We start from the raw sequence: 27118 nt of genomic DNA, 5'->3' as shown, positions 1-27118 counted from the left end.
AAAACCTTTCCATTTACCCATTTTTCTTTATTCACTATATAAACAAACACACAAGTACAGAAAAGGAACAAATATGCTGCCCTGGGATTTCAAGAAGCCAAATCGTAATGAAAGTATGCCATTGTGCTATGATTGCAGTTATGTGTTTGCCATTCAATAGGCCTATTTTTTAATTAGGCTATGTCATATAAAGGTTTTATATAAGCTGTCCTACCTTTTTACGCTGCTATGGCTCATTGCAAATTCCAAGAAAACTAAATCTTTGTAGTCATTTAAGTAAGGTGAATTCGCTAATACACAGAACAGTCAAAGTTCCTAGACAACCGTCATCATGACGTAACTCAGCTGATTTTCAATCATTCCGTGTTCCTGTGCGCACAACCATAAGTCAAGAAAGAGCAGCAAATTCAAGTCACTTTATGATACTACTGTCTATGATCACAATGAGTGCCAACTTCACGATATATCCAACAGTGTTGTCAACAGCATTTAACTTCTAGCAAAAAGGCATCAGTGGCCTGGTCATGGGAGAAACTCAAAAGTGCAGTTTCTCCAAGAAAAACTCCACAGATAAGTCCTGGCATTAACCACCACTTGATATCTGGGTAATTTTGCCATTTTCGATATGTTCTCTTACATTTTTACCAATTTGTCATTAAGATTGTCTCATTTCTATCACAAATATTAACCAGCAATACCTGCAGATCGCGCACATTCAGAACTCACTGGTGGGTGTGCCAACTCGAAGCTCCTCTGAACAGAATTAAACACATGTTCTGTCAATCAGTGATTAAATGATTGTGTGTGGAGACGTTTTCTTTATTTTATTGCATGGGCAATGGAAATTTTTTATTTTATCATTTTAAAAACCAGCAAAAGCAGCCCAAATTTTGTTCACCCGCCTAAACACATTATTCCCCGCACAAATCTATTGAAAGTAGCACAATACCCACCCAATCTGGCAACACTGCCAGTGAGTTTACACACATCAGCTCAGGTATGGATTGCTTTCTCGAAGTGAAAGGGTGGGGAGCGTGAAATTCACAGCTGTGCCTTTAGTCTTATCTGTTTTGGAAACACAATTCAAACCTACAGGTATGGCTTTTATTCATGCTATAATTTTGTATAAGAAAGAAGAACGACTCGTTTGATTTGGTTTGAAGTGCTTTATGTAACCGGTAATTATGCTTGTTTCTCGTGTGAGCGATGAGTAAAGTGTTCTGGAGTGCTGCAGGTAGTGAACGGACTGAGCACTTTGGAAAGTGTGTAAAATTTTGTGCTGACGTTTGTTTAATTTTCTAAGTCAGTGTAGTCAATAAAAAAAAACAGTCTTTGTTTTTCTTTCCTCCAGAAATTTGAAAGCTGGTCACTTTGATACCCATTAAAACATGGCACGCACTAAATTGTATAACAAACTAGCAAAAACTATGCAACAAGTTTAACTTTTTCGTGTTGCTCTATATGCAAAATAAACCCAAACTCATTAGAATCTACAACGTGCTTTCGTTTGAGCGGAATTATAAATTCTCGAGAGAGATTTTAAGTTGACCTAAGATGTTTAGTAATGGCGCCACACCCAAACAAAGTGCGGTAAAGTTAGTTTTATGTTTGAAAGTACCCATTAAACTCTCCGTGCCTGTAACATTTTCAAGCCAAACAAACTTGGAAATGCATGAAAAGGTTTTCTTTGCTTAGCACAAAGCTAAATAAAAAAAAAAAAGATCTTTTTTTTCTTCATATCAATTGTACCGTTTGACCTAGAGACATGAAACCAACTGTAAAACACTTGTGCTATATGAAGAACAGTGTTTTACAGTTGGTCTCTTGGTGAAACGGTCATTGAGTTTAATGGAATAAGAATATTACAAACATTTACACTACTATATTTATTTGAAAACATATAGAATGTAAATTCCACAAACAGAGCCTTGTGTCATGAAAGGGATATTTTTAAGAACATTTCATATTTGTTGTGATATCATAATATCAAATGGTTAAATTGTTCAATTGATTTATAGGGCTAATAAAATTGATATGAAATGTATTATTAAAATTCAGCTTTGCTAGTCAAAGAAAACCTATTCATGCATTTCCAAGTTGGTTTGGAGATTTTGATGGGTATTGTCGCGAATGTCAAATATATAAAACTAACTTTAAATTTACCGCACACCCAAAGTATGCGTCACGCTCGAGCACGGCATCCCCGGGTGGTCTCGTGATGTTACTTCTTCGTAGCAAAGACAGCCAGACGCGCGCGCTTCAATGTGAACTCTGTGCCCTGAGTAAATAATTTTTTTTCGCTCTGGCACTCTAGTGTCGTTACTCATACCACATTTTACCAGTTTAACAGCATTCTGTAAGTTTACTTGCTCAGTAATTCAACTCATTGCCCCTTATCTTCCTTAACAATTTTTCTTATGAAATCCAGGTTTAATGTTTAACAAATGTTTTTTTTTTTATTTATTATTATAATTTTTTTTTATCACTGACTCAGACCCAGACTACGCAATACCGGATAAAATGTCGTTGTCTAGTTTTCATTGCTTTCTTACACAGATCTGTTTATATGCTGTTTCTTTAAAGTCCCTGTGAAGTGCCTTCCTTCCTTTTGGTGTTTTGACCTATTTCCTACCAAAAACCTGGAAGTCTAATTCGCCATAGATTTCCTGGATTTTCTTTTTTAAAATGGGGTTTTTGGATTTATGTGTAAAATATGACCTGTGGTAAACAATACTTGACGATATGTGGACGTTTTGTTCTACAATATAGATTAAACACAGTCATACCTCAAACATGAATTTTGAAGCCGTATTGAATTACATACTTAAAAAAAAAAAACACAGCGGCTTCAAAATTCACGTTTGAGGTATGAAAGTGTGTCATTTGTTGTAGAACAAAACGTCCACATATCGTCAAGTAATGTAATGTTTACCACATTATTTCACTCATAAATTAATCCCGAGGGAACCCATGATGAATTATCTTCCGGTTTCACCAACAAAATGACATCACAGCTGAACAGCTCTATAGAGCTCAACTGTGCCCTCCCACTTTATCAGCCTTCTGGGTTCCAGAAATATTTTTATTATTCATTTTTTCCAGAGTTTTCATAAAATCCTTCATCAAAAAGAGTTGTAAGCCATTAAACAAAGCAGCCAGGTACAAAGTGAATCACAACATTACAAACTTTGATTTGAAGCATAATTTGAAAATCAGACAAAAAGACAAAGGTACAAGCAGGGCCGTCCTTAGGTCAGTGCAATCGGTGGCGATCATTCCCCAGAGGGCGATTGCTGACAAGGGGGACCCCAAGGAGAGCTGCTTACCAGGAAAGCTTGAGAAGTGATCTGAATACCGGCCTGCTTTTCCAAAGACTTAAGAACCGAACAGTGACAGAGTGGATTGAGAGGGAGGTTACGCTCGGTAACCTGTATGAGAGTGGAGTGTTGAGATCCTTTAAAATATGGTTCAACATTTTGGGATTCCCAGGTCTCAGTTCTTTAGGTATTTACAGCAGCGCCACCTGCTCTGTATTATTTTTGGGAGTAGCATACACCCGCCTAAAGCAGCAGATACTCTGGGAGTGGTGATTACTGCTTTTGGAAACGGTCACGAGGCATCAGTGTATTACTCCCTGCTAATTCAGAGTCTGGGGGGATGGAGCTTTGGCTTCTCTCAGGAGATTATGGGAGAAAGATCTAAACTTAGTACTGGAGGAGGGAGTGTGGGCTAGGATTCTAAAAAATTTAAAGTCTACACATAGAGATGCAAGGCTGCGCCTTATGCAATTTAAGATTTTACATTGATTCTATTGGACTCCCTCTAGATTGTATAGGCTTGGTCTGAAAGACACACCCACCTGCTGGCGATGCCAATCAGAAGATGGGGACACAACCCATGTTTTTTGGTGGTCTGTTAAGATCCAAGAATTTTGGTTGAGGGTTCAGAGTTTTATGTGTGACGTATTGGTCACTCAAATTTAATTTTGCCCCAGACTCTGTATTTTAGGCAATGAAACAGTCATTAATATAGGGGATAAATATATAAAAAATTGGGTCCTTATTATTGGCGGACAGATTGTTCTTTGGGGATGGAAGTCGGCTGGAGCGCCCTCATTTCAAGAGTGGTGCACAGAGATGGGGAGGGTGGCGGCATTCGAGGAAATGTCATGTAGAAGGCTAGGCAATTTAGATTCATTTAAAAAAAATGGGGCAGCTACTTGGCCTTCTTGGAGGAATCTCGGGGAGGGGCAGTGGAGAGAGAAGTGTATTTTTATGTTTGGTGCGCACCAAGGTTCGGGTGACAGCGTTCACACTTGTTCAAATGAACCGCACTAACAGAGCAATCGTACCAGAGTTCGTTTTAATCGAACCAAACCTGCCAAGTGAGAACACACCCTGAGAGGAGAAATGAGGCACTCAGACTAATTTAACCATTCAGCACACTTCAGCACATGCTGAACTCAGTGGAAAACATGTTAAAATTGCAATATAAACCTATTTATAAACACAATATTTTACAAATAAGGCTTTTTTAATTAATATAAAATACTGTACTGAACTACTCACCCATTGACTTCTTGATGCAACTTAACCACACAGTAACACTTTCCTCATGTAAATAAGATTTTATGACGTTAAAGTTTATAATAGATTTCAATTACCCACTCTCGATAAATATCTTATTATTTATGTCCGTTATCCCAGGAAAACTTTAATGTTGTAATCCAGAAATCATTATTTATTTATTTTTTAGTCACAGTACAGATGCAATAGAAACTCAAACCACGTCTCCAGTTGAAGTCACGCAGCAGCTCTGCTCACCCCTCACACACACATTATATGTGAAACAGGCAATACACTTTTAATACGTCGTTGGTTTTATATTATTTTTGTTAATGTAATTGGAAAATTAGTGTAATCCTCTGAGTAGTAGGCTGGCAGCTACAAGTTTTTCTCATGGCGGCTGCAGACTCCTTGTGTTTCTCATAACTTTGTGCATCATATGTGTTTGATCCATCTCAGGCTGCAACCCCTCCCACAGTACTACTTCTCCCAAAAGTACCTACTAAGGCACTAAAAAAGTCCCTCTAAACAGCTAAGAGGAACTGTAGTTCATCATGTGCAAAAATGACAAAAAGTAGTAGTTCAGAGTAAAATTGCCCAAAATGGCTTTAGTTCTTGCAGTGAGAAAGGGACAAAATATATCCATGTTTTGAATCTCAATACACTAAGTATTAAGAATAAAGAACACTTACTCAAGCTATACATCCCAAGAAACCTCCAGCTGCAAAAAATATATATAAATAAACTCCAGCAACTTTCCTCGCATCCAGCTCCCACGCTGGCACATCCCATTCAGAACTGATCATCCCTTTGCCCTATTCCCTTCAAAGACAATTACCCTTCACTGTGAGAGCTTCAGATGGCTGAAAGGTGATAACTGCCAGTCAGAACTCACTTTTTAAGCAATTCTTATTGGAAAATCTTTTGAAGACCCTACAGAATGGATTGTGCTCCCTTCGAAGTGCCCTGATCAGCACCAGTTATCAGCATAATACGTGCTGAATATTTGTAGGGGGAGGGTGCATTCTCCTTCTAGAAAGCACTTGATTGGACAAGGTTTCTCAACCTCTGTGTGATGTCATGGATGTTCCTGAGTTTTTTTTAAACCAGAAGAGAGAGAAAATGCAGTTTTTAAATGCTTATATCTTCTGAAAATGAATTTTGTCAACGTTTAGAAGTGCACTATCATATAGATGACCTTAAAGCTAATAGATATGGACTGAAAGCAGCAAAACTTTAATTTGATTTCACGGGGTCTTTAACTCCTTCACCATGTCCTGCATGTTATGTCTAGCAAGGAATATTCCTGGTTAAATACAAGTTAAACCCAGTCGACAGCATTTGTGGTATTATGTTGATTACAATAAAAATTATTTTGAATCATTCCTTTTCTTTAAAATAAGAAGCAAAAATCGAAGTTACAATGAGGCACTTACAATGGAACTGAATGGGGCCAATTTTTTGGATGTTTTAAGGCAGAAATGTGAAGCTTATAATTTACAAATGCGCTTACATTAATTTGTCTGTAAAAACTCATGTATTATTTGAGCTGTGAAGTTGTATAAATAATTGTTTTACAGTCATTTTAGGGTTTAAGGTGTTATGTTGTCATGGCATGAAAGTTGCAAAATTGGCTATATCTTTATACGGAAAAGGTTAGTAAGTGATTTTTATCACAATAAAATCATGTTAACACATTTTGTTTACATCTTGTGGCTATACTTTTGAAACAGTGAGTATTTAAATGTTTACGGATTGGCCCCATTCACTTCCACTGTAAGTGCTCACTTTAATCCAGATTTTTGGAGGGCAAAGTCAAAATATATATATTTTTTGTAATCAACATTATGCCACAAATGTTGTCGATTGAGCTTAACTTGTATTGAACCCTGAATATTCCTTTCAGGTAGTGAGTTCATTATTTCATTAGACGTCATGGACTGGATATGTATTTTTTTTTTCTGTAAATTTTATGCCGCCCTTTTTTAAAAAATTTTTTAATGGTGCCATTCAACGACTGGGGAATGCATAAACTAATATAAAGACACATTATCAGTAAACGCGCTCCTGGAGATTGAGGCATGTTCCACTTCTAGTTTGCTGGTGAAAGAAAGTGACTTGGAAGAGGGAATACCTCCTGAGCATACTTTGTGCATCTGTCACTCCACACCAAATCCCTATTTTGCAATTGAGCCAAACATCATAAGCCTTTGTGTACACATAATAATTGCTCACTTTGTATAACCTGTTCACTCCATCTCTGCTTGACCACATCATTTTCATATTAAACTGAGTTACATGTCCCACTCTACTATGTTGCTCAAGTGCACCATGTATCGCTTTCTAGTTTTCTGCAATATTAGGTTATCATAATTTGTTTAATTTATATACACTCTTACACATGGCTAAAATACTGGAAACAAGGCAACATATAAGATTTGAAAATAATCCTATCTGATATATTAAATATGGTAAATGGCTCTACAGCTGATTTCAAAAATTGTATATAAAGACACCACTGGGAGGCATTGATGTCATAGGTATAGCCCCTTTAGTACTTACAGTTTGTTTTAACATTGTCAAAACTGTTTTCTAGCATTTTTGCAAATGTTTAACAGATTGTGAGGCAACTGGTAGAATGACAACAGTTTCATTATGTGGCCTTTCTGAAGATATTGTTTGGAATTTTCATGCAATTCCTTCTGGGCTTCAACATCATCCTTAAGGGGAGAACCATTACAGTGAAAAAAAAAAAAAAAGCACAACATATTCTGCTTTTTGTATTTCAGGCATCCAGTGCTGTTTCTGTGTCTATGTAGTGATGGCAGAGGCACACCAGGCAGTAGCGTTTCAGTTCACCATCACTGCAGAGGGGATCAACCTGCACCTCTCCTACCAGGCCCTCAATCAAATCTACCTCTCTGGATTGCGGTCCTGGAAGAAACGCATCAGCAGGATTAGAGTCAGTCACTTGAATGAGTTAGCTTGGCATTGTATGTGTTCATGTCTCAGCCTCTGTAGTCCCTGCTCCACAAAATCATAAAACATGAAGTTTATAGTTTCGGTGCACTGCATTGTATTTAGTCTTGTTTTTTCACAAAGAACTGGGTAAAGTTGTCAGAGGAATGCTCTGTGCATTTATCGGAAACAGAAGACATCTGTTTGCTCTTTTTCCCATGCCATTAAAACACCATACCAGAAGCAGATACAGGCATTTTGTGCTTTAGAAAAATTTGGCTCCTTAAGTGATGCATTCTCCTCACAAACTGCATTATTATTCAGCGTTAAAATTCTAAGAATCCTTGGATAGTTTTGCTCCACTGTTTGCACAAAACACCTTTGTGCTTTGCTGCCAGAATGAACAATAAACTTTAAGCTGAGTTTAAAGGTGCAGTATGAAAGATTCAGAAACCCTCGTTTTTAATGACACCTGTGGCCGTTAAGTGAACTGCAGCCTGTTGCTCGTGATCGCGCGTGCGCACACACTGTATAGGGACGCGAGCGGGCATAACAAAAACAAAGAGACTGAATGTGATTCACCGGCATCATGATGACAGATAAGGTAGCATAATTAAAATTACACAGTTAGCTAGCCAGCTTTATCTAATAGCTGTTAGCAAAATTTGGTGGATGATGACAGAAATTGTTTATAAAATAGACTATACATTATAAATATGTTGACAATTCAGTATTGATGTGATCCCATCACAACTGTCATTTTGATATATCGATGCGCTATTTTTTTATAATAATAGATTGTATACTTTCTGTATAACCAAGTTACGTTACACTAATGAATAGAGCTTTTTGTATTATCTTGAACATTGTCTAGCATTCATTTCATGTGTTATCGTAGTTTACCTTGCTGAATAATTACAGATGAACATTATGTCAGTTACTGTGAATCAGCATACCTGACTTTTAGTATAAAGAGAAGATCGTTGAAATTATTTGAAAGTTATGAAGCAAGGTAGCTTGCAATTTGTCAGCGTTAGCAGGCAAGGTCAAGTTAGCTAAAATTACACAGATCTATCCTTATGGCACTATATTTTACATGCTTTGCAGTTATGTAAGCTTACCTGTCCAATAAGAAGAACGGCAATTCTTCAGGGTCGGTTTTGATCCCCAAAAATGAACGAAGGTCCCTCCAGGAATCAAATATCCTGCCAATGTTAACTCTAGTTTTCGCTCGAGTGTGATCACGTTCCCGCTTATCCAGAAGGGATTCAGTAGATCTAGTGTTGCAGACTGTCTGTTGACACTGTTAAATAAGGAAGCACTGAGGCAAGGCTCTCGGGAGCGTGCAAAACATCACAACCTTTGGATTTTCCCAGCAAAAGCGACCCGCTTCCTTCGCATGAAAATCAGTCTACAGGCTTTAATAGGCAACCTAGAAAGTCCAGGAAGGGCTCATTTTTTAAGTTGCGTTACAAGCCGTTCACACATTGGCAAAAAAAAGGCGAATATTATATTAAAAATTTTACATATTGCACCTTTAAGCTTGTCTGTTTCACGAACATGTTGCGTTTGTGTTGCCCAAATGCGTGTGCATGCATGTGTATGTACATAGCTTCCATTAATACTTACGAATGTTCTATTTTTTATTTTTGGACAGAACAGAATCATAAAAGGTGTATACCCAGCTAGCCCCTCCTCCTTGCTTTTTGTTGTCATAGCAATCCTGGCCACTATGTACATGCAGTCCGATCCGTCTATGGGCCTAATTGCTAAGATACAGGAGCACCTGCCCCTCAGGTAACACCTCCCTTTACTCTTCAGCACACTGATGACACAACAGGCTATTCTTCAAAATAGTTAATACCTTGCAATGACACACTCCTAAGACAATGGACAGTAATTTGTATTGTAATGCCTTTTTTATTGGCATGGTAAAATTCAGGCTAATAAAAGAGCACAATTTATTTTATAGTCTTTATATATTTATTTTATATTTTTTCAATTCCGTTTGGTGGTGGTAATGGCACAGAAGTTACACACTACAGTTTTAAAATGGTCATTCCCATATCCACAGTTTTCCTGACTAACCACTGGGTACCGCCTTGATAGTTTTAATTGCAGCTGGACTGTTTTCTGGTTTCTGTTTTCATAAGAAGCAATGTAAAGACTATCAACACCATCGTTCCATACAGACAACAACCATTTTAAAGGAATAGTTCAACCAAAAATGATAATTCTCTCATCATTTATTCACCCTTATGTCTTCTCAGACTCGTATGGTGTTTGATATGATGTTTATCCTTACAAGTTTTGTTTGTCCACTGACCAAACCTTCAAGCTCTAAAATGGACATAAAGGCAGCATAAAAGTAATCTATGATACTCTAGTGATTTAACCCATGTCTTCTGAAGCAATCCAGTCAATTTTGGGTGAGAACAGATAAAAATGTAACTCCACTTTAACTGTACATCTTGCCATTGCAGTCTCTAGGCACGATCATGATTTTAAGTTTAATTACACTTCCTAGGATGTCAGTGAGACTGCTGATATCGAGATTTTACAGTGAAAAAAAGTTATATTTTGGTCGGTTCTCAAATTAATTGGATGGCTTCAGAAGACTTGGATTAATGCTCTGGAGTTGTATGGATTACTTTTATGCTGCATTCATGTCCTTCTTGAAGCATGGAAAATTTGGTCACCATTCTTTTGCATTGGATGGACAAACAGACATCGTATCTCCATTAAAACATCTTTGTTTCTGTTCTGCAAAAGAAAGAAAGTCATACGAGTTTGACCAGGCATAAGGGCGAGTAAAAGATGAGGGAATTATCATTTTGGGTGAAATATTGCTTTAAGTGTTAGTTGGAGTAAACATGACTTCAGGCGAAGTTCAGTCGTTGGCTGTCATAAGTCGAAATAGTTTGATATTAATGTAACTAACCTGGGTCCATATCTTCACGTCATCCTCCTTAAACACTTCCACGTTCAAGAAAAAGGTGGATAGGTGTCCTCAGTTCTGGGGTAGTCAAATGTTTTATGTGTGCTTTAACTATTAACCTTGGAAATTTTATTAATGCATGTCTGTGTGAAATAACAGCATTTGATTCTAGGATATATTGAACATATGTTTTATTGCCTATACCTGATACTCATTTGTAAGACATGATGCTAATTTATTTCTCTCTGGTTCTTTCCTCTCAGTCTGTCTTTGAGTGCTCAGGGGCAGACTATGCTGTCAGCATTGGTGTTCAGTACTCTGCTGTGGTTGTCCCTCATTCTGGCTCTGAAGTTCTGTCTGAAGCTTCTCCTGTCGTACCATCAATGGATGTTTGAGAAACATGGTTGCATCTCTACCAAGACCAAAGTCTGGGCGGTCAGTACTTTAGTATTACATGTAACCTAGCCTTTAGAAAATATCATGGCTATACACCGATCAGCCACAACATTAAAACCACCTGCTTTATATTGTGTAGGTCCCCGTTTTGCCGCCAAATCAGTGCCAACCCGCATCTCAGAATAGCATACTGAGATGATATTCTTCTTACCAAAATTGTACAGAGTGGTTATCTGAGTTAATGTAGACTTTGTCAGTTCGAACCAGTCTGGCCATTCTCTGTTGACCTCTCTCATCAACAAGGCATTTCCATCTGCAGAACTGCCACTCACTGGATGTTTTTTGTTTTTGGCACCATTAGGTGTAAATTCTAGAGTCTCTTGTATGTGAAAATCCCAGGAGATCAGCAGTTACAGAAATACTCAAACCAGTCCATCTGGCACAAACAATCATGCCACGCTCAATCACTGAGATCAAATTTTTCCCTATTCTAATGGTTGATGTGAACATTAACTGAAGCTCCTGACCCGTATCTGCTTGACCGCACTGCTGTCGGACGATTGTTGGTGCCAGACGGGTTGGTTTGAGTATTTCTGTAACTGTTGATCTCCTGGGATTTTCACACATATCAGTCTCTAGAATTTACTCCGAATGGTGTCAAAAACAAGATGATGAGATGTGGGTTGGCGTTGTTTTGGCGACATGAGGGGGACCTACACAATATTAGGCAGGTGGTTTTAATGTTGGACTGATCGGTGTGTGTGCCTTTTTTCTTTATGATTTCTATAATGATACTCTTTAAACTTAAATATTTGTTTGAACATTATCACTTGAACTTGACTTGGAGTTTGTTATTGTGAGCACTAATACTAATATATTTTTAAAGGTGAAGTGTGTAATGTTTAATGATGTTAAAAATACTTTCTCCTATCCCATCAAAGACAAAATGCAGTAATTACACATTTTGCCTATAGAGGGCAGTACAATTAATCCATTGGTAGGTTGGGAAATTTAGGAATTTAGCAACCACTGGCAGACGAGGATTGTTCTGGAAATCTGTGGAAATTAACAGTTATTTTTCTTATTCTGCTTGGTGTCGCTAGAGGCACTGAAATGATACACTTTACCTTTAAGTATGACTTATTTATTTCATCGATGTCTCTCTCTTGTCCCTTTAGACGCTAGTTCGGTTGCTGTCTAGTAAGAAACCATTACTCTACAGTTATCAGACTTCTTTACCACACCTGCCTGTTCCTTCCATTAAAGACACACTGGAAAAAGTGAGTCAACATTACATGATTAATAAGTATAAGTATGAGTGTGTGTTGAGTTGCTTCATGAGTTACAGAAAAATGTTGTGTAATTGTGTCTCTTTGTTTCAGTATCTTGAGTCCGTGAAGCCTTTGCAAAGTGTGACTGATTTTCAGCAAATGACAAGACTGGCTGCCGAGTTTGAGAAAAGTCTGGGTAGCCACCTTCAAAGATATCTCAGACTCAAAGCCCTGTGGGCCACCAACTATGTATGTGCAGAAATCAAAACAATTACCTTCTCATCCATATCATAATTATGATCCTTTTTATTATCATGATCATAGTAAATGTATTCTGTTCTTTAGCAATGCTGCAGTATGATTGAACAAAACCACTTAAGTGACAAAATAATTAATATAACTGTTGTTTGTTGGTATTGAATGGGTGATCAGAGAACTAAGTTTCTAGTAAAGTTTTGTTGGTACATCTAGAAAGATACTGTAGTCAAACACTGAATGCTTTCCACTTCTCAGCCCTAAAGATGTTTAAGTTCAAACATTTCTTTGCCAAAAAACAAAACAATAAATATACTGTGGGTTTTCCCCTAAAAAGACATACTGTTTTAATATACTTTGTGGTAGCAGTCAGCTTAAATTTAAAGGTGCAATATGTAACATTTTTCATGTAATATTCGCCTTTTTTTGCTAATGTGTGAATGGCTTGTAACGCAACTTAAAAAATGAGCCCTTCCTGGACTTCATAGGTTGCCTATTAAAGCCTGTAGACTGATATTCATGCAAAGGGAGCGGGTCGCTTTTGCCGGGAAAATCCAAAGGATGTGACGTTTATGCGCACTCCCTAGAGCCTCACCTCAGTGCTTCTCTTCCGCTATTCAACAGCGTCAACAAACTGCAACACTAGGTAACGTCTTAGAGATGGAATCCAGCAAACGTCCAGCTCCCAGCACAACACCGACTCCTACACAAACTCAAAGTAAAAAAAAAAACAAAATAAAAAACATTTACTGAATCCCATCTGGCTAAGCGGGAACGTGATCGTGGTCGAGCGAAAACTAAAGTGAACATCGACAGGGCATTTGATTCCTGGAGGGAACTTCGTTTGGTTTTGGGGATCAAAACTGACCCTGAATTGGCATTGTTCTTATTGGACAGGTAAGCTTACATAACTGCAAAGCATGTAAAATATAGTGCCATAAGGATAGATCTGTGTAATTTTAGCTAACTTGATCTTGCCTGCTAACGCTGACGAATTGCAAGCTACCTTGCTTCGTAACTTTCAAATAAGTTCAACAATCTTCTCTTTATACTAAAAGTCAGGCATGCTGATTCACAGTAACTGACATAATGTTCATCTGTAATTATTCAGCAAGGTAAACTACGATAACACATGAAATGAATGCTAGACAATGTTCAAGATAATACAAAAAGCTCTATTCATTAGTGTAACGTAACTTGGTTATACAGAAAGTATACAATCTATTATTATAAAAAAATAGCGCATCGATATATCAAAATGACAGTTGTGATGGGATCACATCAATACTGAATTGTGTCAACATATTTATAATGTATAGTCTATTTTATAAACAATTTCTGTCATCATCCACCAAATTTTGCTAACAGCTATTGATAAAGCTGGCTGGCTAGCTAGCTAACTCTGACATTGGCTATCGTATAAATGCAGTCAATGTATCATGCAAAGAAAAGTGATTACTTCAAACTACAGTCTGGCTTAATCAGACCGATATCCACACTTTGTTTTAGCCCTGTTCCAGCACTGGAGAGTCAAATATAATATACAGTCTCAAAGTTTGTAGTAAAACAGTCATAACTGTGTAATTTTAATTATGCTACCTCATCTGTGATCATGATGCCGGTGAATCACGGTCAGTCTCGCTTCCCTATGGAGTCATGCTCGCTTGCGTGTGTGCAGTGTGTGCGCGACCACAAGCAACAGGTTGCAGTTCACATAATGGCCACAGGTGTCATTAATAACAAGGGTTTCTGAATCTTACATACTGCACCTTTAAAACACCCCTGAAAGGATACAAGTTTGTTCCTGGAGCTCTTGCTATGTCATGCCTCCAGTGACTCTGACTCAGGCATTTTTAAATGTTTGGTGTGTTCAAACAGATATTCCAGTGGCTTTAAGATTTATTATATTTACATACAGTTGTGCTCAAAAGTTTGCATACCCTGGCAGAAATTGTGAAATTTTGGCATTGATTTTGAAAATATGACTGATCATGCAAAAAAACTGTTGAGCACAATACTTGTTGACCCCTCTCCAAACATAGCACTTATGGTTTTGAACATAAAGCTCTATTTTGGTCTCGTCACTCCAAATTACAGTGTGCCAGAAGCTGTGAGGCATGTCAAGGTGTTGTCGGGCATATTGTAACCGGGCTTTTTTGTGGCATTGGCTTCTTTCTGGCAACTCGACCATGCAGCTCATTTTTGTTCAAGTATCGTCGTATTGTGTTCCTTGAAAGAATCACACCGTCTTTTTCCAGAGCAGCCTGTATTTCTCCTGAGGTTACCTGTGGGTTTTTCTTTGTATCCTGAACAATTCTTCTGGCAGTTCTGGCTGAAATCTTTCTTGGTCTACCTGACCTTGGCTTGGTATCAAGAGATTCCCGAATTTTCCACTTCTTAAGTGATTGAAGAGTACTGACTGGCATTTTCAAGGCTTTGGATATCTTTTTATACCCTTTTCTATCTTTATAAAGTTTCATTACCTTGTTACGCAGGTCTTTTGACAGTTTTTTTCTGCTCCCCATGGCTCAGTATCTAGCCTGCTCAGTGCATCCACGTGAGAGCTAACAAACTCATTGACTATTTATGCACAGGCACTAATTGCAATTTAAAAAGCCACAGGTGTGGGAAATTAACCTTTAATTGCCATTTAAACCTGTGTGTGTCACCTTGTGTGCCTGTAACAAGGCCAAACATTCAAGGGTATGTCAACTTTTGATCAGGGCCATTTGGGTGATTTCTGTTACCATTATGATTTAAAAAGGAGCCAAACAACTGTGATAATAAATGGCTTCATATGATCACTATCCTTAAATAAAAGACAGTTTTTTTTGCATGATCAGTCATATTTTCAAAATCAATACCAGAATTTCACAATTTCTGCCAGGGTATGCAAACTTTTGAGCACAACTGTATATTGTTATTGATAGACACATTATATTTAGATAATTTTGTTGGGGAACACTTTACAATAAGGTTCCATTCGTTAACATTTGTTAATGCACTAGGTATCATGAACAAACAATATTAAATAATGTTAAAAAAAAATTTTTAACAGCATTTATTCATCTTTGTTAATGTTAGTTAATAAAAATACAAATGTTCATTGTTAGTTCATAGTGCATTAACACATTTTAACAAATGGAACCTTATTGTAAAGTGTTCCCCAAGTGTTTTTATTCCCCTTTTTTCACCCAGTTTGGAATGCCCAATTCCCAGCGTGCTTTTAAGTCCTCGTGGTCACGTAGTGATTTGCCTCAATCTGGGTGGCGGAGGACGAGTCCCAGTTGCCTTCGCGTCTGAGACCATCAACCCATGCATCTTATCACGTGGCTTGTTGAGCGCGTTGCCACGGAGACATAGTGCATGTGGAGGCTTCATGCCATCCACCGCGGCATCTGCGCTCAACTCACCACAAGCCCCACCGAGAACGAACCACATTATAGCGACCACGAGGAGGTTACCCCATGTGACTCTACTCTCCCTAGCAACCGGGCCAATTTGGTTGCTTAGGAGACCTGGCTGGAGTCACTCAGCACACCCTGGGATTCGAACTAGCGAACTCCAGGGGTAGTAGTCAGCGTCTTTTACCACTGAGCTACCCAGGACCCCCACTATACAACAAATGGAACCTTATTGTAAAGTTTTACATTTTGTTGTATCAGGGGAGTCTAAATGTTAATTATCTCTTTCATTTATCTGTCTTTGTTCCTCTCTCAGGTTAGTGATTGGTGGGAGGAATATGTTTACCTCCGTGGGCGGAGTCCCATCATGGTCAACAGTAACTATTATGGCATGGTATGCAAGCCTACAACATTACTCATCATCACTTATCTTCCCCATTTAATTTGTCTTTAACCCTAGAACACATATGTTGGTCAAAAATTGCACAGGCATCTACTTATTGGTATACTTTTTACATGAAGTGGTCTTTTGATGTGCCACTCCAGGCATTCCTCAATTAAAGTGTCTTTGACCATGTGAACTGACTTTTTAACATTTAGTTTAATATTTTTTAAATTTGAAGATAATATGCATCAGTACCCCTAGACTGCATATGTGGGTCCTCTATGACCTATATGTGTGTCTATTATGGAGTTCAATGCATTTAACACTTGTTTTACTCTTGAAATACATTGATTGTTTTCAGTTTTCATTTGTTATGTAATTAAATATATGTTAAATACCACGATCACTTTCATATTTATGTGTAGTATGCAAGTATATCAAGTTGTCATTCAGCCAATGCTTTTATGCAAAGTTCGTGACATTATACCCGTTAAACGGACAGTCCCCATGGAGCAACCTGAGATTAGATGACTAGTTCACAGCAAGGGCACAACGGTTATAGCTCCTGGACCACTTCTTAGTGTGTTTGAACCTGCAACTTTTCTTTTTTCAGTATACCTCACAATTTCGAACAACAAATATAGCTGCATAGAGTAATATAGCAATATAGAGTAAATAAGATTGACCTTTTTTCAAGTTTGTAAATAAATATTTTGTGAAAAAAAAAACATTTTACCACCAAACATGTAAATTTCCCATAATTCTGTCATACAGATTTTTTTACACTCAAAAGTCCAACTTTAGTTTTTTAATATGTGTGAATCTCTTCAGAATTAAATAAAATCTAGTAGCTTTGTAAGGAATGATGTAGGTTTCACCTGGGTCTTTTTCAACCCACATATGCATTGAAAGGGGGTAATGTTGCATATGCGTTCTAGGGTCAATTATAATTTATCTTAATAATATACAGCTCTCCAGTTAATAGCACTGCTTTTCTATAACATGTCATGGACATTCTGTAACAATGTGTGTGTATATACATATATATACAGTGCCTTGCAAAAGTATTCAGACCCCTGACCATTTCTCTCATATTACCGAATTACAAATGGTACACTGTAATTTCATTCTGATTGATATTTTATTTTAAAACACTGAAACTCTAAATCAATTATTGTAAGGTGACATTGTTTTTTTGTTAGGAAATATTTTTATGAAAACTAAAAAACTGAAATATCTTTCATAAGTATTCAACCCCCACACATTAATATTTGGTCAAGCCACCTTTTGCTGCAATAACTGCTTTAGGTCTTTTGTGGTGCATATGTACCAGCTTTGCACACTGTGACGAAGTGATTTTGGCCCTTTCTTCTTGGCAGATTTGCTCCAAGTTGTTCAGGTTGGTTGGGTGATGCTTGTGGACTGTAATTTTCAAATAGTTTCACAGATTCTCAATAGGATTGAGATCAGAACTTTGACTGGGCCACTGTAGAACATTTATCTTTTTGTTCTTGAGCCACTACAATGTTGCTTTGGCCTTATGCTTGGGATCATTGTCATGCTGAAAGGTGAATTTCCTCCCAAGTTTCAGTTTTTTAGCGGACTGAAGCAAGTTCTCTTGCAGTATTTCCCTATATTTTGCTCCGTCCATTCTTCCTTCAATTCTAACAAGATGCCCAGACCCTGCTGATGAGAAGCATTCCCACAGCATGATGCTGCCACCACCATACTTCATTGTAGGGATGGTGTGTCTTGAGGCATAGGAAGTGTTAGGTTTGTGCCACACATAACTCTTTGAGTTTTGGCCAAAAAGCTCTATCTTGGTCTCATCTGACCTTCTCCCACATCGCAGCTGGGTCACTCACATTCTTTCTGGCAAACTCCAGACGTGCTTTCAGATGGTACTTTTTGAGTAACGGCTTCTTTCTTGCCACCCTCCCATACAGGCCAGCGTTATACAGTGCTCTTGATATGGTTGACTGGTGCACCATTACTCCACTCCCAGCCACTGAACTCTGTAGCTCATTCAAAGTGATTGTTGGCCTCTCTGTGACTTTTCTCACAAGTCTCCTTTTTGTTAGAGTGCTGGTGGTGCAGCTTCCACTTCCTGATTATTGATCAAACTGTGCTCACTGGGATATCCAAACATTTGGATATTATTTTGTATCCTTTCCCTAATCTATGCATTTTTATTACTTTAACTTCTGTGGTTATGCTCTTTGGTCTTCATTTTCCTTTCGATTCACAGCCTGACCAATGATCCTTCAACAATGGTTTTTTTTATCCAGAAAATGTGATTGCAGATTTACCATTGGCATCCACCCGTGAATCATTAAAGTAATTGTGTCCTCGGTAGGGCTATTTCTTTCATTGGTGTAACCTGACAGCTTCCACAGCACAGGGGTTGAATACTTATGCAAGCAAGATATTTCAGTTTATATATATATATATATATACACATTTCCCAACATAAAACCAATGTCACCTAACAATAATTGATTTTGAGTTCCAGTGTTTTAAAATAAAATGTCAAACAGAATGAAATTTCATTGCACCATTTGTAATTCAGTAATATGAGATAATTGGTCAGGGGTCTAAATACTTTTGCAAGGCACTGTGCATATACAGTTGTGCTCAAAAGTTTGCATACCCTTGGAGAATTGGTAATATATGTACCATTTTTAAAGAAAACATGAGTGAGCAGGCAAAACACATTTATTTCTTATGGGATTCATATTCAACTGTAGGTTATAACAGAATGGCACAATCATAAAACAAAACGTGGTAACAAAGAAAAAAAAATTAAATGACCCCTTTTCAAAAGTCTGCATACCCATAGTTCTTAATACTGTGTATTGCCTCCTTTAGCATCAATGACAGCATGCAGTCTTTTGTAATAGTTTTCTATGAGGCCCCAAATTCTTGCAGGTGGTATAGCTGCCCATTCGTCTTGGCAAAATGCCTCCAGGTCATGCAAAGTCTTTGGTCGTCTTGCATGAACCACACGTTTGAGATCTCCCCAGAGTGGCTCGATGATATTAAGGTCAAGAGACTGTGATGGCCACTCCAGAACCTTCACTTTTTGAACCACTGGAGGGTCAACTTGGCCTTGTGCTTAGGGTCATTGTCGTGCTGGAAAGTCCAAGAGCGTCCCATGCGCAGCTTTAGTGCAGAAGAATGCAAATTGTCTGCCAGTATTTTCTGATAACATGCTGCATTCATCTTGCCATCAATTTTCACAAGATTCCCTGTGCCTTTAGAGCTCACACACCCCCAAAACATCAGTGAGCCACCACCATGCTTCACAGTGGGGATGGTATTCTTTCACTATAGGCCTTGTTGACCCCTCTTCAAACATAGCGCTTATGGTTGTGACCATAATGCTCTATTTTGGTCTCGTCACTCCAAATTACAGTGTGCCAGAAGCTGTGAGGCGTGTCAAGGTGTGGGCATATTGTAACCGGGCTTTTTCGTGGCTTGGTATCAAGAGATCCCCGAATTTTCCACTTTTAATAAGTGATTGAACAGTACTGACTGGCATTTCCAAGGCTTTGGATATCTTTTTATATCCTTTTCTATCTTTATAAAGTTTCATTACCTTGTTACGCAGGTCTTTTGACAGTTCTTTTCTGCTCCCCATGGCTCAGTATCTAGAATGCTCAGTGCATCCACGTGAGAGCTAACAAACTCGTTGACTATTTATACACGGACACTAATTGCAATTTAAAAAGCCACAGGTGTGGGAAATTAACCTTTAATTGCCATTTAAACCTGTGTGTGTCACCTTGTGTGCCTGTAACAAGGCCAAACATTCAAGGGTATGTCAACTTTTGATCAGGGCCATTTGGGTGATTTCTGTTACCATTATGATTTAAAAAGAAGCCAAACAACTATGTGATAATAAATGGCTTCATATGATCACTATCCTTAAATAAAAGACTTTTTTTTTTTATTTATTTATTTTTTTAATTTGTTGCATGATCAGTCATATTTTCAAAATCAATGCCAAAATTTCACAATTTCTGCCGGGGTATGCAAACTTTTGAGCACAACTGTGTGTTTGTGTGTGTGTGTGTGTGTGTGTGTATGTGTATGTGTGTGTATATATATATATATATATATATATATATATATATATATATATATACTATCTATCTATCTATCTATCACACACACACTATACATATACACTATACATATATAGTGTATATATGTATGCATGTATGCTGCCGTTCAAAAGTTTGGGGTCACTTGACTGAAATGTTCTCATGATCTTAAAATTTGATTTGATATGCTTAAATGTTTGAAATTAGTTTTGTAGACACTAATATAACTGTGCCAACATATACATTTATTTAATTACAAAACTAACATTTTATAAAAATAAAAAAAAATGGATGACTTGGACCGAATAATTAAGAAAAGCAGCAAATAAGTGCCCAGTATTGATGGGAACTCCTTCAATACTGTTTAAAAAGCATCCCAAGGTGATACCTCAAGAAGATGGTTGAGAAAATGTCAAGAGTACATTTCTGCAACTTCTATGCAAAGGCTGGCTACTTTGTAGATGCTAAAATATATCATAGTTTTGATTTATGTTTGTGAAAAATAATAATAATAAGAATGAGTAAGTGACCCTAAACTTTTGACCGGTAGTGTGTGTGTGTGTGTGTGTGTGTATATATATATGTTCTATAGAAAGTTTGGTAACACTTTACAATAAGTTTCTATATGTCAGTTAATACATTGGTATTGTGAACTTAAAGGAACAGTCATTTTTTACAGCATTAATTAGTCTTGGTTAAAGCTAAAAATTCATGTTAGTTCATAATTCATTAACTGATTTTAATGTATAAAATTTGTAGGGCCCTATTTTAAGAGCGCTAGTGCTAAGCACAACGCTTAGTCAATGGGCATGGCCATGAAGTTTAGTATTTTCGTGCAAGCTTGCGCTAAGTCTAGGCGCAAGTGGGTTTTGTGAAATTGCGTGCGCAAAGCGCTAATGGACTGGGTCAAGTGCAGTTTAATTCTGAGGTTCTTCTCCAGTACCATCTGCGTATTATATTATATAGTCCTATCATATAGTTCATTGCCTGTCAAGCACCAGCGATATAAAGACTGCCCATTTGTAAGAAGTTGGTAGTCTAAATGGACTGTTTGCAATTAATTAGAGGAATAGTAATATGGACTTATGTTCTTTTTTGCATTAACTGCATCCCTGTCGAATGTCAGGTATTTTCTATGACAGTGACACGCTCATTTTATATGCATGGAAAATGTGGTTCTTGTCAGGATTTGAATTTATGCTTTGTTAAATTATAGAGAATGTAAGTATTATTAATCATTTTAATCTGATCTTGGTTAATATTAACATTGATTGTATCGGAACGCACTTCACCTCTACCGGTCGATTTTGATTTTGAAAAATTGTATTCATTTATTGAAACACGAAAAAATGTAACCAAAAATGTTCTAAATTTTTACATTCAAAGTACACTTCACGAAATGAAAATATAACCAAAATAATTAATGTATACCAAATACAAACATTTTAGTTTTAAAAAAACTTGCTTTTGAAACGTCTTAGCGCAATGACCTATTTCTCTGGAAAATAGCAAATTGCACTTTGCATCACTTCATTTACATACAGTACACCCCCAGTTTGAGAGCGTACACCCACAGATAGCACAAACATTCCCACCAATGGCCACTTGTGCTTTGTGATAGCACGAAAATATCACTTAGCGTTCTCACGAAAATTGGATAAGACATTGTTCACGGTCGTAGCGCTGTGCTTTGCCCAATCACGAAAATAGAGCCCTTAATGTTTTAAATTATTATTATATGTTGAAATAAACATTTACTGCATTTCTTAACCTTGGTCAAAGTATTGTTCATTGTTAGTTCATGTAATTCTACTGCAACAACATATACCTAAAGACAATGTATTCTGATGTTGGGAAACTGTCTGAAAGTTTGAGGTAAACACACCCTGATTTTGAAAAGTTACATTCTAGCCTTGACAAGATTCCCTCTAATCCTCTGTATAATTTATGCTCAGGACTTCCTGTATGTGACACCTACGACTAATCAGGCAGCTCGAGCTGGAAATACCATCACAGCCCTGTTTCTATATCGCCGCAAGGTCAACCGAGAGGAGCTCAAACCTGTATGTGACCCACCCCAACTCTCTCAGCAACAGAATCTCAAATGCCACCCAACACCACTCTCACTGTCTGTAGTAACATGTAAATACTAGAAACGGCAGTATGCATGTCTTTACCTGTGTATTCATTAGTAATTTCCCTAGATTGTCTTGAATGTGCTCTTGCTTCATATAGGTGAATCACTGGCCAGTCAAAAACTGTGGGGACACTGTATGTGTTTATGGAAATTCTAAATCAATTAAAAACTCAGCAACATTATATCATACTTGCATATTGTTAAAATAAGCACTAATTAAGAATTCAAAATGTAGAAAATTTCCAATTGTTTTACATTAAAGTGTCATGAGTCTTTAAATCTTGTTTTCTGTCTTATTTAGAGTCGTATTCCTGGCACAGTCGTACCACTGTGTGCAGCTCAGTGTGAACGCATGTTCAACACCACACGCACACCTGGAGAGGAGACAGGTACACATGCGCTCATACAATTTAAGACACAAACACATGTGAAAAAAGCTGACTTGTGTCCCTGACACAATCCCTTGACTTCTCAGATGTGCTGCAGCACTGGCAGGACAGTGAGTTTGTCGCTGTGTACCATAGGGGGCGGTACTTTAAGTTATGGGTCTACAGAGCGGGACGCCTGCTGTCACCCAGAGAGATCCAGTATCAGATTCAAAGGATTCTGGATGACCCCTTACCTCCTTTTCCAGGAGAGGACAAACTAGGAGCCCTAACTGCAGGAAACAGGTCAGACACATGGTCTTTGTTCACACTGCACACACATCTGATTTGGTTTTAAATCCAAACTTAAGGACTTACTGTCCGCACTGTCATTTTGCATAATGAAATTGATCAATATCTGGTGAATATCTACATCGGTTGCTGCATCGTAATGATGTAAGTGTGTGCACAATGCCAAAAGACTTTATCATATAACAGCTGAGAGTAGCTGTCAGCGTGAAAAGAGTGAAAAAAAAACTCGATTTTCCTTCTGCACAAGTCTATCATGACATCTCGTCATCTTGAAATTATAAAGTGCAGGTGAGACCATAAGCGACAGAGACATTTTACGCATTTGTGCATACATTAAACTCCGTCCAATATTGCTGTCTCGTTCAGTCATTCTCTTTTAAGTACATAGAGCAAAAATTTGTGAATTAAAACACTGCTTCAGAAATTTTGTGTCACATATCAGAATCAGAGTGAGCTTTATTGCCAAGTGTTCACACGTACACAAGGAATTTTTTTTTGGTGAGAGGAGAAACAAGTGGACACATAACATTACAGTGAGACACAATTTAAAAGAAAGCAAGAGTATAAATAGACATACAAATAATAGGACATATAACAGAATGGCGTATGTACATGTGCAAGTGGTAATGTATGTGCAAGGTAGGGGTATGTACATTTATTGAATTAAATTAGTGAATTTACATACAGTATGTACATGAGATATATATTTACATTACTGCACTATGGGGGAGTCCTGAGGCAGTTTAATTGGTCATGTGGAAAATGGCCTGAGGGTAAAAACTGTTCTTGTGCCTGCATGTCCTGGCACTGAGTGCTCTGTAGTGCCGGCCAGAAGGCAACAGTTCAAAGAGGGAGTGGGCAGGGTGTGTGAGGTCCAGAGTGATTCTACCTGCACGTTTCCTCACTCTGGAGATGTACAGGTCTTGGAGGGTGGGCTGGGGGGCACCAATAATCCTCTCAGCAGTCCTGACTGTCTGTTTGTAGTTTTCTTCTGTCTGATTTGGTGGCTGAACCAAACCAGACAGTTACAGATGTACACAGGACAGACTCAATGATGGCCGAGTAGAACTGTGTCAGCAGCTCCTGTGGCAGGTTGAACAGGAAGTACAACCTCTGCTGAACCTTCTTCACAATGGAGTCTATGTTGGTGTCCCACTTCAGGTCCTGAAAGATAGTAGAGCCCAGGAACCTAAATGACTCCACTGCTGCCACAGTGCTGTTCCGGATGGGAGTGGGGGGGGGGATTTCTCCTGAAGTCCAATATCATCTCCACTGTTTTGAGTGTGTTCAGCTCAAGGTTGTTGCAAGACTCGTCACCGTCGCTGATGAGGCCGATGACTGTGGCGTCGTCTGCAAACTTCAGGAGCTTGACAGTGGGGTCTTTTGCAGTGCAGTCATTCGTGTACAGGGAGAAGAGCAGTGGCGAGAGAATGCATCCCTGAGGAGCACCAGTGCTAACAGTGAGGGTCCCTCACGTTGCATCCCAAATCACAAGAAAAACTACTTTAAATCTGATCAGACCGAGACACAAAAGATCAGATTTTATTCAGATTTGAGAGCGCATATGGATTTTTGCTGCTCAGACTACAAAAAACAAACAAAAAAAAGGTTTGAGTCAGGTACACACAAAAATCTGAATTTAGCTGCCAGTCTGAACAAAGCTTTTGAGACAGTCTGTGTTTGCTGTCCAGCAGGGGGCATTATGGGATTCTGTTTGAAATAGAGCTTCCCGCCGATCTTTAACATATTCCTTTTCTAGATTTGTTGATTGGGTGTATTTCAGAGTTGTAATGAAACCTCTGTGGTTTTTTAACAAAATTGTATAGGCTTAAATAATGGTATATTTACAATTATTCATTTAAGATGCAAGAATGCATATTGAATTTGTTTTATGAGAAACATTGTACATTGAGCAAGATCAACCTCTTGCACGTAAGGTAAGAAATATTTCTCTTAGCTACAGTATCACACATTCAGATAAGGGGCTGATCCCCCTAGGCTGAAAGCCTATGTTGAATCACTCCTGTTTGCAAATGCCGTTGACTTGTTAACTTAAAATGTTGTGGATAAAATGAGTGTGAAGGCTCTCAGAAGTCAAGAGAGAACAGATTCAATCTTTGAGTGAGTTTTACATCAAAGAGTTTAAGTAGGAAAGTGCAGTTCAATTGGCTATTCTGTTCCCAAGTATCAATGTTTTGAACCTGATGTGGGCAGTTACTGGCAGCTTGTAAAGCAGGCAAAAGAAGGTTTGAACGGGGCTCACTTAAAGTCACTGAAAGCCAGAATCACATTTAGGATCATTTGGAGAGGTGCATGCTGGAGGGACAGCTTGTAGAGTCATCCAGTCTTGAGAAGACAAAAACCTGGGTAATACAAGAAACACAGACAGGAAATCTGAGCAACTGTTCAGTAGGCACAATACAAAAATCTCCTGAATGACAGACATTTCTAATGCATGACTTACTAAGGTGTGGATCGAACCCATGACGTCAAGAACTTTACAAACTGTACCACTCAGCTGACATAGTTTAGACACATCAAAGAGACATGCTGAGAAGTATAGGTTATTTTTTAACGATAGGCGGCAATGTCTCCAAACAGTTCAGGTATTCTCAGGACATGATGTCGATAATGCATACAAATTTTCTTTTAAATTCAACAATGCATTCAAAAGATATACAGTATATATAACTTTTTCACTAAACATGTATATCAGAAGAACAATAATAATATAAAGAACAAAACAAATGTCTGCAAGCAGAAATGATCTGAGATAAGCACTGAAATCATTCAGTTAGCAAAATACAAAAAGCTTCAGTACAATATAAATCTGTCTAAATGACTTGCATAAGTTGGGATTAGAACCAAGGACCTTTTGAACTGCAGTCCAGTACATTAACACACAGATTGCCAACTGAGTGGCACAGAACTTAGAGTCAGCACAGTGTGGGTTATCTTTTTAACTATAGATGGTGCTGTCTTCAAACTGCTCAATTATCTTTAGGACCTGATGTGGATGATGCATACCAATTTTCTTTTAAATTGGACAATGCATTAAAAAGATATATCACTTTTGAATAAAATGTAATATGGCGGAGGGACACTATGGCTGATATGGGAAGATTTGGTATAGTTGAAATCCTAAAATGACCCACAGCCACCATGCTTATTCATGCTAATTTTAGGACATATGGTTCAAAAGTTATGGGCAAAAATAGCCTTTTTCACATTTCTTGACACATAGTTGGTGCTGTCACCAAACTTTGCATGTACCCTCAGATCATAGTCCCGATGAAGCACACCAAGTTTAATTTCAATAGGACAAACAACTGAGATACAGCCTCAAATCCATTTTGACATTGACCTCATTAACTTTGATGCCGTAACTTTTGAACAAAGGCAGAAATCAAAATTCTGTATTATCATTTCTGTACGGCTTGGTCTGGAGAATATTTCAAGGTATTGTTTGGACAAATCAGACAAAGTTTGAAGGACATGAAACTTTTAAACTGTAAACATCATAATCCAAGATGGTGGCCACTGTAATGGGCAGAGTTTTAATGTAAGGGGTCCATTTGAATCATCCAGAGGTGAGTATGAATGAGAGAATGGTGTCTCTAGGACAAATGATTTAAAATACAGTTGCAATCAAAATTATTCAACCACCCTGACCAGCAGTAAATTCTGGTGATATGAATTAAAACACATCAACTAAAACCTCAGTAAACAGTCAAAGTAAGTTTTTAATACACATTTGAGTGATTTTGAGAACAAAGAGTTTAGTTTACCCAAATTTTAAAATAAATAACTAATTCTCTCCACAAATGTCATGTCAAAAATATTCAACCCCCAAAGTCAGTCATTTGTGGAGCATCCTTTATCCTTAATAACAGCAAATAAATGTTTCAGGTAAGTGTTCTCAGGCTTTGGACAACTCTCTATTAGAATTTTTACACATTTCTCATGAGCAAAATCTTAAAGCTCATTGACATTCTTTGGTTTCTGTACTGCCACTGCTTCCTTGAA

General features: G+C 37.8%; 1 protein-coding gene and 1 long non-coding RNA gene across 8 annotated transcripts in view; one reads left to right on the top strand and one right to left on the bottom strand.

Moving 5' to 3' along the window:
* The first annotated feature begins 1019 nt into the window (after positions 1–1019).
* cpt1a2b (carnitine palmitoyltransferase 1A2b) overlaps positions 1020–27118 on the top strand; it is a 55658-nt gene continuing 29559 nt past the window's right edge. For 5 of the 7 annotated variants that reach the window (XR_007899127.1, XM_051716526.1, XM_051716527.1 and 2 more), the window contains exons 1-9: positions 7387–7527; positions 9181–9320; positions 10725–10896; positions 12036–12137; positions 12240–12377; positions 16104–16181; positions 22234–22341; positions 22717–22804; positions 22891–23086. Coding sequence is in view for 6 of the 7 variants with exons in the window: in XM_051716526.1 (XP_051572486.1) it covers positions 7387–7527; positions 9181–9320; positions 10725–10896; positions 12036–12137; positions 12240–12377; positions 16104–16181; positions 22234–22341; positions 22717–22804; positions 22891–23086 (1163 nt within the window). In the remaining variant the exon portion in view is untranslated. Of the gene's footprint in view, positions 1096–7354; positions 7528–9180; positions 9321–10724; positions 10897–12035; positions 12138–12239; positions 12378–16103; positions 16182–22233; positions 22342–22716; positions 22805–22890; positions 23087–27118 lie in introns of those variants that run through there. The other 2 variants (XM_051716529.1, XM_051716528.1) reach the window with 2 other exon arrangements.
* Positions 7355–27118, bottom strand: part of LOC127451675 (uncharacterized) — a 32788-nt gene continuing 13024 nt past the window's right edge. The window contains exons 2-3 of the long non-coding RNA XR_007899128.1: positions 25356–25455; positions 7355–7499 (exon numbers count right to left, since the gene is read on the bottom strand). This is a non-coding gene — a long non-coding RNA (uncharacterized LOC127451675). The remainder of the gene's footprint in view (positions 7500–25355; positions 25456–27118) is intronic.

Source organism: Myxocyprinus asiaticus, chromosome 14 (assembly GCF_019703515.2).
Source record: "Myxocyprinus asiaticus isolate MX2 ecotype Aquarium Trade chromosome 14, UBuf_Myxa_2, whole genome shotgun sequence".
NCBI classification, from domain to species: Eukaryota; Metazoa; Chordata; class Actinopteri; order Cypriniformes; family Catostomidae; genus Myxocyprinus; species Myxocyprinus asiaticus.
Note: the sequence above shows the minus strand (reverse complement) of the source record. Positions and strands in the feature narration are given on the sequence as shown.